At 41.2% G+C, this 14,504-nt stretch overlaps 1 protein-coding gene across 1 annotated transcript in view; it reads left to right on the top strand.

Annotated features, from left to right (window-relative positions):
* Positions 1–14,504, top strand: part of LOC146653819 (cilia- and flagella-associated protein 337-like) — a 41,277-nt gene that overhangs the window by 14,301 nt on the left and 12,472 nt on the right. Inside the window, exons 12-13 of the mRNA XM_085380250.1 lie at positions 6,251–6,366; positions 9,457–9,587. Of these exons, the coding sequence (XP_085236376.1) occupies positions 6,251–6,366; positions 9,457–9,587 (247 nt within the window). The remainder of the gene's footprint in view (positions 1–6,250; positions 6,367–9,456; positions 9,588–14,504) is intronic.

Below are 14,504 nucleotides of genomic sequence, written 5' to 3'. Positions count from 1 at the left end.
GGTGATTATCAGATGATATATGTTGTAAGACAAACAATATTCCTAAGAATTTAGATTTAGCAATATCATTTAGTGTTCCCATTTGTATCTCTAGCTGTGTCAAGCTGATGTGGGTGCTTTATGGCAATGCTGAATATTTTTCAGTGTGAGGAAGAATATTTTTTGTTTGCTGTATTGTTATTTTATCATTTTACAATATTAATTTTTTTTTTACAAGTTTATATCTTCATTAATATGAAATAATACTTTATTTTGTATCGCCTTAACTTCCGTCAGCAATAACACTGTGTTTTGAGTTCATTCCTGCCTCCGTGAGCTTGCGTTTGGGTCCTCATCCTGCCTGCACACAGCCTAATCATGACAGAATCAAATCTTACTGATCTCATTTACATTTTTCAGGGTTTGCAGGATATGCTATAATGTGTAATCCTGCCTCTGTACACCGCCACAGTGAATAAAACATCAAAAAAATCCAGATGTGATTGAAATTCAAGGGGTTTGACCAACATTTTGTTTTACCAATTTGGGACATTTAATGCTGTTAATACATAAACAGTAGCTCGAAGGTAACTGGACAATCTAACGTAATTTTAACTGGAAGTATTATTTTTAAGAGTTGGATGAAAATCCTTTGCAGTCGATGACTGCCTGATGTCTAGAACGTGGACGTGAACAAATGCTACGTTTGCTCCCTTGAGTCGCTCTGCCGGTCCACCTTCAGTTGCTGCTTGTTTGTGGGTCTCTCTGCATTCACGTTTTTATTCAGTAACTGAAAAGCTGCATTGCTGGGTTTAGATCAGGTGACTGATATATCCTGTTTCTTTTGTCTTGAGAAACTCTTGGGTGACTTTCAAGGTATGCAATGAGTCATTATCCATTTACACTGTGAAACTCTGATCAGTTATACAGTGTTTGGCTGAATCTGAGCAGAAAGTATAGTCCTGTACACTTCACACAGTTAACACTCACATCAATAAACACTAGTGACTGGGTTCCACTGGCAGCCGACATCTTAACAGAGCTGACAGGCAGTCGTGCCTCTCTGAGAGAGATCACAACTTGGTTAAATGCTGTGAAATTGTTTTATTTAACCATGGAAATAATTCTGTCATCATGCACTTTATGTGTCTTCTGTGGTCTGTCAGGCCTTTTTGGTGTTGCTGAGCATTCTTCCACTTAAGAATGAACCATGTTGTTGATTTAATCCTTCCTAAAGTTTTTGCTGAATGATTTTTTGGGCCCTGCGACAGACTGGCAACCTGTCCAGGGTGTACCCCGCCTCTTGCCCTGTGACAGCTGGGATAGGCTCCAGCGCCCCCCGCGACCCTGAAAAGGATAAGCGGAAGCGCCAGCCGGACATAAGAATTATTAATGAGGGCTGGGGAATCAAGTTTGCTCAGACCCGAGAGCAGATTGTGCACCTCATTAAAGAAAACAGGCAAAAAAGTGCAGAACTAAAAGAAATGACCAACCAGCTCCACGACAAGAAAACGATGAGTGATAAGATACAACGGGATCTCCAATACATGGACCGAAAAAATCGGCTCCTCCAAAGACAGCTCCATGAAGCTGTGGAAGAAAAGAATAAATTCCTCCAACAGAAGGAAGAGCATGACAAAAAGCAACGAGACATGCAGCACGAACTGAAGAGCATGCAGGAAAAATACCGAATGCTGAAAGAAAGCCTGGATGAAACACTGTGCCAAAATAAAGACCTTCTTCAACAGAAAGAGCAACAACAAGAAAGACTGAAAGAAGGAAAACGCATCGTCCAGGACTTTGAGTCTAAAAATCTAAAACTGCAAGAGTTTTGTAATCAGCTGGAGGACAGCAACTAAAGTGGAAGAAGAAAAGGACAAACTGGGGAAACGGTGGGTGCTCACAGATGCAGAAAAGGATCGATCAGATAGCGAGAAACAATTCTGAGCTCGTTAAGGGGATTTTGGTGGAATTCAATAACTTGAAGCGTGAAAACACTCAAATGCAGGCGCAAAAACAACAACAAGACAAAATACATGAAGACCTGCAGCTCACGCTCCAAGAAACCCAGAAAAGAAACGAGCAGTTAGAAGACAAGCACAAAGAGGTCCAACAGAGAAATGCAGACATGCACAAGGACAAGCTGATACAGGAGGCAACATCCAAACAACTCAAAGACAAGCTTGAAGAAGAACAAGCAACATTGGAAGAGGTGGAACAAAGATGTGAGAAACTTGAAGAACAAAACGCAGTAACCATCGATGAGCTGAGAAATCTCATCCTGGGAAAAAAAGCGCTCGTGGAAAAGTGCATGAAAAAAAAGAAAAATGGTTCCGCTTGTTCCAGAGGAGAGACGCTACTGCTTCCTCACCTGATGCAGCCTCGTCTTGCTCCACCTCTGTTAACCCCCCCAACCAGTCCCGGCAGTTGACTGTCCCCTCCTGAGCCTGGTTCTGCCGGAGGTTTCTGCCCGTTTAAAGACAGTTTTTCCTCCCCACTGTCGCCAAGTGCTTGCTCAGAGGGGATTGTTGGGGTTTTCTCTCCTCTACCTTTTTTCTTCATTTACTTGCTTGTTTAACTTTTTTTCAACTTATCTAAATAATAAACCAATTAAATTTATCCTTCGAGTATTTTTCATCTCATCTTTACAGAATTTTTCCAAAACATTTTCAAACATTCAGATCTGTCTTTTATTTTCTTCTTGAAACCTCATAAATGTTGAACTTAAAAACCCGGAATATGGTTTGAAACATTGTTTCAGCTGAAAGTGGCACAACATGCTTGAGTGTGTGTGTGTCAGGGTATCACTAGTTAGGTCATCATGTTTAGACTCATTCACTCCAAAATTATTTAGGCCAAATCTTTAAAACAGTGTCATTTCATACACATTTTCAATTGACTTCAATCGCACAAATGCAGAAATAATTATTTGCAGTATCTTATTTATTATGAGAATGTCATGACTGATCATTTGTACCTACACCACCAAAAATGGGGGCAAAAGGAAGGAGATCATGTTTAATCGGTTATAAGAAAAGGTTAGAAATATAAGTGCTGACATGAGCAGTGTCCACAGAAACCTCTGAATCTCAGCTCAAAGCTCAAATAAACCATTTCTAATAATAATATGAAACTAAACTGGGAAGTCATAAAGGAACTGACTCACGAGGAAACACATGGAGGGGCACACAGTCATGAGCGAGAACGCGACACAGAACTGAGGGAGACGCGGACATAAATACACAGAGGGTTAACGAAGGAAGTGGGAGCACACAGATAATCGTAACGAGACAGGGAAGGAGTGAACACAACATGACGCATACTGACGAGAGACTGTCAAAGTAAAACAGGAAGTACACAGAGGTTCAGACAGGAGAGAGAGAGCACAGACATAACAGGCTGGGGAAAACATTGAATGAAACACAAGGAGGGGAGACGAGGGCTCACAGATACAGAGGGGCACACAGGGGGGGTAAAAGTCACAAGGGGAAATCAAATAAGGAACAACTTAACAGAGCAACCCAGGAACCATGGCCTAAATAAAGAACAAAATACAAAATTACATGAAAACTAACAATTCTGGGCCAACATGGCCCAGGACAGATTCGTTAGATCTAAATATTCATTTATGAGAAAAATCTGTTTTCTTACACTGTCGTTTGTCACTAGATCTCCTCAGGGCAGAATCCCGTCTTGCACAGTTTCTTCTTTGTTGGTAGTTTAAAGATCTTTTAGCTGGCAAGCCATTTCCTCATTTAGTAAGCTCTAGTTAAGTTTCAGTGTCTGGAAATAATGTTACAAATATTAATGTTGATATTTTACCAAATTGTAGTGGAATCATTTCAGTCAGACTAATCAGACTAGCACATATGTTTGCAATCCAGTTTTTACTACAAAAATAACAGCTGTGAGAATCTCAAACATAATAACAAGTTTTAATCATTACTGAACATGTAATAAAAAGAGCTTATCATCCAGGAGTTTGAAGCACTTGTGAGCTTTGTTCAGTAGATTTCGCTCGTAGGAATTTCCGTTTTCTAAGTTATTTGCTTCCAGATGTTTGCAGTGGCATTATGTTTGGATCCCAAGCTGCCCCTGCTTCACACACAAAGGAGCTTCTGACTGAATTACAGCTATTTCTCATGTAATTTCAACTAATGGAAACTCTAATTGAAGATATCCATAATTACATTTCAGCTATAGAAAAGGAAACTCTGAGATATCATTAACATCATTTTGAATAGTTAGAATTACAGCTCAAGATGTCTACAACCTCATTCTGACTAGTTAACCCCTCATTTAAAACGTATAATGAGGAGAAGGCAGTTATCTCGAATTGAGGGGAATTAAATATATCTTCAGTCGGAATTGTAACTAATCAGAAATTAATTTTAGATATCCAAAATGGGAGTTTTTCCAAGTAGTAATTCCACTGCAGATTCAGCCCATATTCATTTTGGATTTGAAAAATGCAATTAAGAATATCTGAAAGAGAATGTACAGTGCACTTAAATGGACACCATTTCTCCGAGAGACAACGACCTTTTTGATATCTGAAATGTTCTTTTTGGGCTCCGAAGAATTGAATGACAGATTTCTGCAATACACATCCAGTGTAGGTATTAAATGTGAAAACAGCTTGCCATATGTAGCATTCTGAGACTGTTTTTAATGACTTTGAGCTTACTGCAGTAGTTCTCTGCGAATAAATAAAATAATTATGCATTTTTGCAATCAATATAATCAACCACATCAGCTCTCTGACCCCATGAGACCTTGTGAGAATGCATCCATGTGCAAGTAGCGTCAGAAATACTTGCACCGCTGCTTGAAACAACCACACAAGTCATTCTCAGCAGAAGAAGCAGGCCCCCCCCTGGGCCAATTAGTAACACGATGCATCATCGCTCCAATTTTCATCAACAATGAACCCGTTGTGTAGCAGTTAGGGCCATTCCAAATGTGAAATTTTGACCTTTTAATTACAGTGTCCCCATTGAGCCAATCAGTGTTTCTTTGTGAAATTGCACAAACAAAGACGCAAAGTGCGTCATCGTGTAAAATTGGACACAGAAGAAGAAATGGTGCCTGAGCTGTGACGGGGGATTAAAGCCCTAATGTCATGTTGCCTTATCCCTCCTTGGGGGGAAAAATGACACTTTCAAAAGTAGAAAAACACACATTGGTTTTATTTATTTTTTTAAATCCTTTTTTTAGACAAGAAAATAAAGCTGTAATTCCATTTCTAGTAAATTTCCTTAAGCAACATACACCCACTGGGCGCTTTGTTAGCTGCAGCTTCCCAGTACTGGGTTGCCTTCAGAGCTGCTTCAATGGCACAGATTCTGCAAGGTCCTGAAAACAGTCCTCAGGGATTTTGGTCCATGGACATGACAGCATCACACAGCTCATCCATGATGAGAATCTATTGTTCCATCACATCCCAGAAGTGCTCTATTGGATTAATCAGAATGCAGGATCAGAGGATCAGAAGATGGGTATGCTGTGGTCATAAAGGGCTGAACATGGTCACCAACAATATTCAGGTAGGCTGTGGTGTTTAAATTATGCCCAGCTGGTACTAAGGGGTGCAAAAATAAAATATCCCCACATGATTACATCACCACCCCCCACCTGAAGAGTTAAAACAAGGCAAGACGGAGCCATGGTTTCCTGTTGTTTACGGTAAATTCTGACTATACCATCGTAATTTTTCAGAAGAAATTGAAACTCTTCCCACCGGGCAATGTTTATCCAATCTTCTGTTTCGGTGAGCCCGAGTTAACTGTAGCCTCGGTTTCCTACTCCTAGTTGTCAGGAGTGGCACCCGGTGTGATCTTCTGCTGCTGTAGCCCATCTGGTTCAAGGCTCAGCATGTTGTGCATTCAGAAATATACTAACTGGTTGTAACAAGTGGTTACAACAAGTATTTCTACCCAAAGCTGCCACTCACTGGATATTTTCTCATTTTGGGACCATTCTTTTTAAACTCTAGAGGTGGTTTTGCAGTTTCTGAAATACTCAGACCAGCCCACCTGGCATCAACAACAATGCTACATTCAGAGCCACTTAAATCCCCTTTCTTCCTCATTCTGATTCTCAGTTTGAACTCCTGCAGCTTGTCTTGACCATGGCTATATGTCTAAATGCACCGACTTGCTGTCTTGTGATTACATATTTGCATTAATGAGCAGTTGAGGGTGTACCAAAGACTTTAAAAACATTTCGTGTTGTCCAAATGCATTTAAGTGTTATTTTGGCTTCTTTTCAGGTGTGGGACTTTAACGGCCGTTGCCTTCACAGAATGAATGCCGGCCTGGGTCGTGCTGTCAGACTCTCTCAGGTGTTGTTGCTGAAGAGAAGCATACTGGTGATGGGCTGGGAAAGGTAGTCGTGTATATATTTAAGAGATGTTATTATTTTGATTATTGTTGTTTTGCTCATTTGTGTTTCATTTTAAACACTAAATCCATAATGTACAACACTGAACAACTGTGTGTAAAAATGACTGTGTGTGAAAGCATCTGCGTGTGTGTTTGTGTGTTTCTGTCCTTTCTTGCTCTGTCTGGCTGCCAAAAGCTCAGAGCCAACCAGACATCTGGACCCTAACAAGTCAAAACGCTCCAGGGCGCTCATATTTGCTTTACTATCACTACCTCATATTTGTGTGATAGTGTGTGTGTGTGTGTGTGTCTATTCTTTTTATACTCACATCACATCTGCTCTTCATCATCATCATCATTTCACACCCAGTGAGCTGAACTCAGCAGTGTGCTATCATCAAGTTATACGACTCGCTCTCTTTCTGTCTTTCCGTCTCATCGCCACATGCGCGCACACATCCCGACGCGCGCACGCACGCAGACACACTCTTTCTCGCTCTCTGGGGAGTCACAGTGGTAAAGAGAACATAGACGACAGATCAGCAGCAGTAAAAGAAAATGGTGCCGTTATGACTTTCATTACTCATATAATTTCCTGTTTCTTCGCATCAGCCTAGACCGCAGTTTAATCCATATAGCGCTGTGTCACATGGCATCCAATTCAAAGTCCTATCAGCTTCGGCTGCTCAAGCGATCTCACGCGGGTTGAAATATCCACATCCCACTGCTAGACATACTTCTCAGTTTGAAACCAAAGTGCATCATTATTTCATTTCACATGCAGCAGCAGCTCAACAATAAAAAGCAAAAGTTCTGTGATGAGAGAACAAAAGAGTAAAGAAGAACTCATTGCAGGTGTGCTAAAAGTCCTCCTGAGATGATGAGTATTAAAGTGTTGCATATTCATGATATCCCCTGTGGCGCTGTAGTGTAAAGGAACTGCTTCCATGTTCATTACCAACACTGCCTTGATGCATTGCAGGTGTAAAGCAAAGTTTGAATGTGTTGCAGAGGAGGTATAATTTATGGAATAAATAGCTGATTAATGCAATGTTTCTTCAGACTACGGGGGGAAAAAAGCAATTTGATGGGGGCAGCATGGATGGCGAGGTTCAAAATTTGTAGTGAAATTAAATGAATATGATTTTTGTTGGGAAAATAAACAAATGAGTCTGCTAATGCTATAATGATTACCTTTAATGCACTCAAATTCAAGTTATTTCTTTTTTTAAATGAGCAAAATAAAACTTTTTTCTTTGGGGGGTGGGGGTGGGACATAAGCCTGCTACAGTTCTGTGTAAAAGTCTTCGACCAATCGTCATATCTTTATATTTTGCTTCCAAGGAGTCACGCCTTATTGTAGCATTTTTAACGTGCGCAGTAGGTGTCCAGGTTAAGCCTCTTAACACTGACCTATGAATCATGCAATCATAAAAAGGGCACCGATCTCGAATACATGAACCACATAACAGACAACTTAGCAGAGGATACATTTTAAATGGTGTCTTTTGGCACTTTGTTGTTAGCAGCCTGTCGTAGAAGCACATTATTTGTTCCAATTTCCTTTGTTGAATCTATAGAAAATCCCAAAGATAACACAGTTCAACAGGCATAAAATAGGATTTTTGCACCAACGAGGTGATTCCCAAAGGACTATTAGCTGAAAATGACATATCTCAGCATGCTGTGATCTACACATGGCCCCGCATTGCACTGCTCCCTTCACCTCCAATTTAATCCATGCTGAGATTCTTTCCTTAAGTAATTTAAAGAAACTGGACAAGTAGAGGACAAAAGGAAGGCCTAGAGGGCCTAAAAATACTATGTACAGCAGATGAATATTATCTGAAAGTCATGTCTTTAAGAAATAGGAAAAAAAAAATCTGACAAAGGCCCAAAGAGATGCATTTGACCCTTTAGTTGATCCATTAACTGTTCACTGAAGCCTCATCACAAACTATCTGGGTAGCTGTCAACAAGCCGTCTTAAGGAAGGGAAATGGGGACACAATGAAACACTGTCAGTCATGGATTGGCCTCTCCTGGAGCTGGACCTCAACATCACTGAAGCAGTGTGGATTCATCTTGACAGAGAGCAGAACAAAAGGTAGCCGACATCCAAAGAAGACCTTCGAATGTCCTTCAAGAAGCCTGGAGAACTAGTCCTGAAGACTACAAGCTACAAGAAACCTGTCTATAAGAGTTCAGGTTGTGTTGAAGAATAAACGTTGTCATAACAAATACAGACTTTCAACATCTGAGATTTGTAAATTTGATTATTTTTTGCCTTATTTACTGTATTTCCATGTGTATTTGCTGCACCTATTTCCCAGCATAATATACAGGCCCTGCTGGTTTAGAGACTTATTCCCGTTAACAAAGCAAGACGAACAGCTCAACCGGTTTTCACATGCTAGCAAGGGGAATGGACGGCAGCAGTCCTCTGCCGTTGGTGTCAAGCGAGTCCAAAGAACCAGCTTCCCCTACAGCCTTTTATTTCTGTGACACACAGTTTACACAAACACTCATTGTAAACCCCCCTATAAAAGGTTAAAACACTGTGTGTGTGTGTGTGTGTGTGTGTGTGTGTGTGTGTGTGTGTGTTTGGGGGTGCGTTTGTGTGACCTCCTGTTCACCAAAATGATCATAAAGGCAGGAAGTTTACTAAACAAGAAAACAGAACCTTCATGTGCCTATAATAAAACACTACAGCCTCCCCACCATTCAACAGGCTGGGGAGGGCAATAGAAACAGGAGAATGTCTTTGATCATACAGTTTGAACCAAGACTTACAAATTTAAGTACAATAATGGCAACATTTAACAATTTGACTCCAACAGTGACTCTATACTTGTACACAGTACTGTAACTACTGTGTAACTAACTAGCAAGTACTGTTGCTAGGGCTGCTCCGAACTGCCAGTGATACTGATGATCATTATAATAATAATTTAATATAACATGTATCCTGATTAACACATATGTTGCCTAAAGAAAGAGAATTAATAATGATGGTCCAGTGTGCATCTTATCTTAAAACTGTGTTGGAGTCATTTTTACACCATTTCCTTCCCTCTGTGTTTGTCCCTCTGTAGGAAGTTAACAGTTTTCCGCCTGCATTCCTTCTGGCAGTCTACTGTTGAGCCCTGTGAGTGGAAGGGGGGACTCCAGCATCGCGGTGCTGTACTGTGTGCCGCATTCCAGCCCCCACAGACTCTAGTGACAGGTGTGTGTTTGTACATGCAACGTAAATGTTTCTTTTACTCAGTAAAGTTTTGCAGTAACAGAAGCGTCATTAACAATGCATGTGTGCATTCATGCCTGTAGCTTTTGTGTGCACCTTTCCTTTTCGATTACGCTTTCACAGCTTATAAGAATGAGAGCTTGTGCAGAAGAGAGAGTTGGAAGAAAGGGGGAAAAAAACAAACACAGGCTAGGAAATTAAAATGAATCTGAGAAAACAGACTTTAGTTAACTGAAAAATAACTGGCTGCAGTTATCTGCTGATTAAAGTAAGTGGTGTTGTTATCAAAGGACTCAAGCTTCACGCTTCTCTGTCTCTGCTGGAAATGGCTGTGTGTGTGTTTTTTGTGTGTTTGTGCACATGTGAAGGTAGAAAGAGACTTAATAGAGCTCAGAATTCACAATCAAAGAACTGTACTCTCTCTCTCTCTCTCTCTCTGTGTGTGTGTGTGTGTGTGTGTGTGTGTGTGTGTGTGTGTGTGTGTGTGTGTGTGTGTGTGTGTGTGTGTGTGTGTCTCCATTTTTGGATTTTTTCTCTTTGTTGTTGTTGAACGTCAAATAATAGCCACAGTATAAACACAACAAAACTCTACAATATAAGTAAAAAAACCATAAAAAATAATGAAAAAGTGAAGTGAAAATACCCTAATTAGAAACTCCCCATGTGGCAGATACAGTAGACCTGCCAGGCCCTTTTAAGTCGGTGTTCTCCCCTGTTGGCCTTTGTTGGTGCAAACCACATTACTCAACAACAAGCACAACAGCTTCCATTTTCTCTGTTGTGGGCTGACATTTGCCTCCACCACAGACCGAAACCTTTAAATGTGAGAATGCCTTAATTTGCCATTTCCATCTTAATTAAATTTGCAATTAGAAGCAAGTAAACTGGAAAGGTCGTCAAGTATAATGAGGACAAAAACCCCTCACACGTGTTCCTGTCAGTACCGCAACTCACTAGAAAGTGAAGAAATCCCTGTATGTCTGTCTGCGCTCTGAGTGTGGAGGGGAGGGGCTTCAAACACAGACAGGTGACACAGGGACTCATAAACTGAGATGAAATGAAAGAAGTGTGTTTGTTTTTTTTAAGTGAAAAAACTAGAAATGCACAGATTGCACTTTTGATTGGCTGATTATGATTTTGTTTCACAAGTTTTTTCCACTTCAGATTGTCATATGAGACTGGCAGAGACTGACATCTAGCAGTTTGGAGGACCACATAATTTTACAAGCATAACCCTTTTTTCCCCTCGTGTGTGCTTTTCACTCGAGTGTTTCTCATAAAAAAACAGAAACTATCTTTTGAAAGCAGTTTTCCTTTATTGGTTAAATTGATCCTTTGCCCAATAAATCGCAATCTTCCAGGTTTGTGTCAGCAGATTGGGTGGGGTCTTTTCCTTTCCAGCATGACTATGCCCCAGTGCACAAAGGTAGATCCATAAAGGCATGGTTGAATGAGCCTGGTGTAGAAGAACTTGACTGGCTCGCACAAAGCCCTGATCTCAACCCCATCAAACACCTCTGAGATGAACTAGAATTACTGCAAGCCAAGCACTTCCCCTCCAGCAGCTGTCTGATCTCACAAATGATCTGGATAAATGGGCTGAGATTCCCACAGATACACTCCAAAATCTTGCGGAAAACCTCCCCAGAAGAGTGGAAGCTATTAAAGCTCCAAAGGTGGGACGGACTCCACATTAATGCCTATGGATTTAGAATGGAACGCCATCAAAGCTCATACTGATGTCAGTGTGTAGGTGGTCAAAAGCTTTTGCCCCTGTCTCTCGCCAAACAAATGCAGGTGCAACAGATTTACAGTTTATAAATAAACTAAGCAACTAACAGTGAACGAAAAAGATACTAGAATGTTGACTAGTGACCAACAGTCAGCTATGATGCTTTTTTTCTGCGACATTCAGTAATTAAACAACTTTTTTTTGTATTTGAACACTGATATTTTTCTGATAAGACAAAACATACATTCACAATTATTAATGGCATAACGTGTGGGTTATACAAAGCTGAACCTGCAAAGGGCAGAGGTAGTGAAGGTGGATGAGTTTCTAACCATCCAAAGCCACTCAGTGCACTCACAGAGCAGTAAAGAAGACAGTGCAGACAGGGTGGAGTGAGTGGAGGGTGGATGCAGGGTTTGGAGATGGTGTCACTGCCAAAAAGACAAGAGGATGTGAGCCAGTGGTGACAGATGTTAAGAATTTCACTCTGAATTCTCATTATTAATTAATTAATAAAAATCATTAACCATCTAATCAGTGAATGAATGTTTTTAAAACTAACAATCAGCAGGAGCCACATTAAAACCCACCGTAATGTAACAGTCTGGTTATACCTAATAAGGGCGACAGCTAATTTAAGTTTGTAGTTTTCTAAATCTGCAGAATTGGTGTTTGGATGAAATGGTTAGATGACGACATTAAGAAAACTCAAGTGTTAATACTGGAGGCTACGCAATCAACCTGTTCTTACAGGCACTGTTTAAACAGGCTCTGCACTGGTTCATCCAATAAGCTCAAGATCTATTCCCTCACTCTCTGCCTCTCCCTCCCTGAGTCCTTGGAGAAACAATTACTCAGTACCTCACTGAGGGTAGAACTGTTACACAAAACGTGAAAAAACAAAACAAAAACCTGAACACTGAAGAACATTTTCCGGCGTTACCATCAAAATGATTTGGCAGCTGATTAGTGCACGGACTCAGCGGCGTGAGCTGCAAATGACTCGTGTCCTAAAATCACACCAGCGCTTATTAAAATGCAGAAACACTGGGCGCCTCTGGCTAATGGAAGAGCAGACGAGAAGCGTTCGTCTTCCAATCACTCTATTTTTCATCCCACTTCTTCGAGTTCATGTGAACTTTTCAAAAACATTTTTTCCAAAGTTTTTATGCATGATTTAAAAAAAGAAAAGAAAAAAAGAAGCTTCTAAGCTTCTTGTGGACCTTGCAATCCCCCCTCCCTCCTTGGCACTTGATCACATCTGCCAAGCTGTCACACTGAGTATCAGCCATCATTAACAGAGAAACCAAGTACAGTGGGGCAAAAAAGTATTTAGTCAGCCACTGATTGTGCAAGTTCCCCCACTTAAAATGATGACAGAGGTCAGTAATTTGCACCAGAGGTACACTTCAACTGTGAGAGACAGAATGTGAAAAAAAATCCATGAATTCACATGGTAGGATTTGTAAAGAATTTATTCGTAAATCAGGGTGGAAAATAAGTATTTGGTCACCTCAAACAAGGAAAATCTCTGGCTCTCACAGACCTGTAACGTCTTCTGTAAGAAGCTTTTCTGTCCCCCACTCGTTACCTGTATGAATGGCACCTGTTTGAACTCACCATCTGTATAAAAGACACCTGTCCACAGCCTCAAACAGTCAGACTCCAAACTCTGCCATGGCCAAGACCAAAGAGCTTTCGAAGGACACCAGGAAAAGTATTGTAGACCTGCACCAGACTGGGAAGAGTGAATCTACAATAGGCAAGCAGCTTGGTGTGAAAAAATCAACTGTGGGAGCAATCACCAGAAAATGGAAGACATACAAGACCACTGATAATCTCCCTCGATCTGGGGCTCCACGCAAGATCTCATCCCGTGGGGTCAAAATGATCATGAGAACGGTGAGCAAAGATCCCAGAACCACACGGGGGGACCTGGTGAATGACCTGCAGAGAGCTGGGACCAAAGTAACAAAGGTCACCATCAGTAACACACTACAACGGCAGGGAATCAAATCCCGCAGTGCCAGACGTGTTCCGCTGCTGAAGCCAGTGCATGTCCAGGCCCGTCTGAAGTTTGCCAGAGAGCACATGGATGATACAGCAGAGGATTGGGAGAATGTCATGTGGTCAGATGAAACCAAAGTAGAACTTTTTGGTATAAACTCAACTCGTCGTGTTTGGAGGACGAAGAATACTGAGTTGCATCCCAAGAACACCATACCTACTGTGAAGCATGGGGGTGGAAACATCATGCTATGGGGCTGTTTTTCTGCCAAGGGGACAGGAAGACTGATCCGTGTTAAGGACAGAATGAATGGGGCCATGTATCGTGAGATTTTGAGCCAAAACCTCCTTCCATCAGTGAGAACTTTGAAGATGAAACGAGGCTGGGTCTTCCAACATGACAATGATCCAAAACACACCGCCCGGGCAACAAAGGAGTGGCTCCGTAAGAAGCATTTGAAAGTCCTGGAGTGGCCTAGCCAGTCTCCAGACCTCAACCCCATAGAAAATCTGTGGCGGGAGTTGAAAGTCCGTGTTGCTCGGCGACAGCCCCAAAACATCACTGCTCTCGAGAAGATCTGCATGGAGGAATGGGCCAAAATACCAGCTACTGTGTGTGCAAACCTGGTAAAGACCTATAGTAAACGTTTGACCTCTGTTATTGCCAACAAAGGTTATGTTACAAAGTATTGAGTTGTATTTTTGTTATTGACCAAATACTTATTTTCCACCCTGATTTACGAATAAATTCTTTACAAATCCTACCATGTGGATTCATGGATTTTTTTTTTCCACATTCTGTCTCTCACAGTTGAAGTGTACCTCTGGTGCAAATTACTGACCTCTGTCATCATTTTAGGTGGGGGAACTTGCACAATCGGTGGCTGACTAAATACTTTTTTGCCCCACTGTAGCTGCTCTTTACATGGACAAATACATAGAATTAACGGCTCTGTCATGGTTTTTAGCATGTGAAGACGGCTTGCTTTGAAATGTCGGCATGACCCCTCAGTACTCATCACTTTCTAAGATTTTTTTTCTTTTGCCTGGGGGATTGAACTGGCAATCCTCCAGCCACTGGTCCACTTGTATAACCCTCAAACTGCAAACACCCTGCACCCAATTTGCCCCAGTATGCTCTTCACTTTGTAAAGTTGTAT

The sequence above is a fragment of the Rhamphochromis longiceps genome, linkage group LG14 (assembly GCF_057381845.1).
Source record: "Rhamphochromis longiceps isolate RC_006_pf linkage group LG14, R_longiceps_female_GT1.1, whole genome shotgun sequence".
Taxonomy (NCBI): domain Eukaryota; kingdom Metazoa; phylum Chordata; class Actinopteri; order Cichliformes; family Cichlidae; genus Rhamphochromis; species Rhamphochromis longiceps.
The sequence above is the reverse complement of the archived record's forward strand: the minus strand, read 5'-3'. Positions and strand labels throughout refer to the sequence as shown.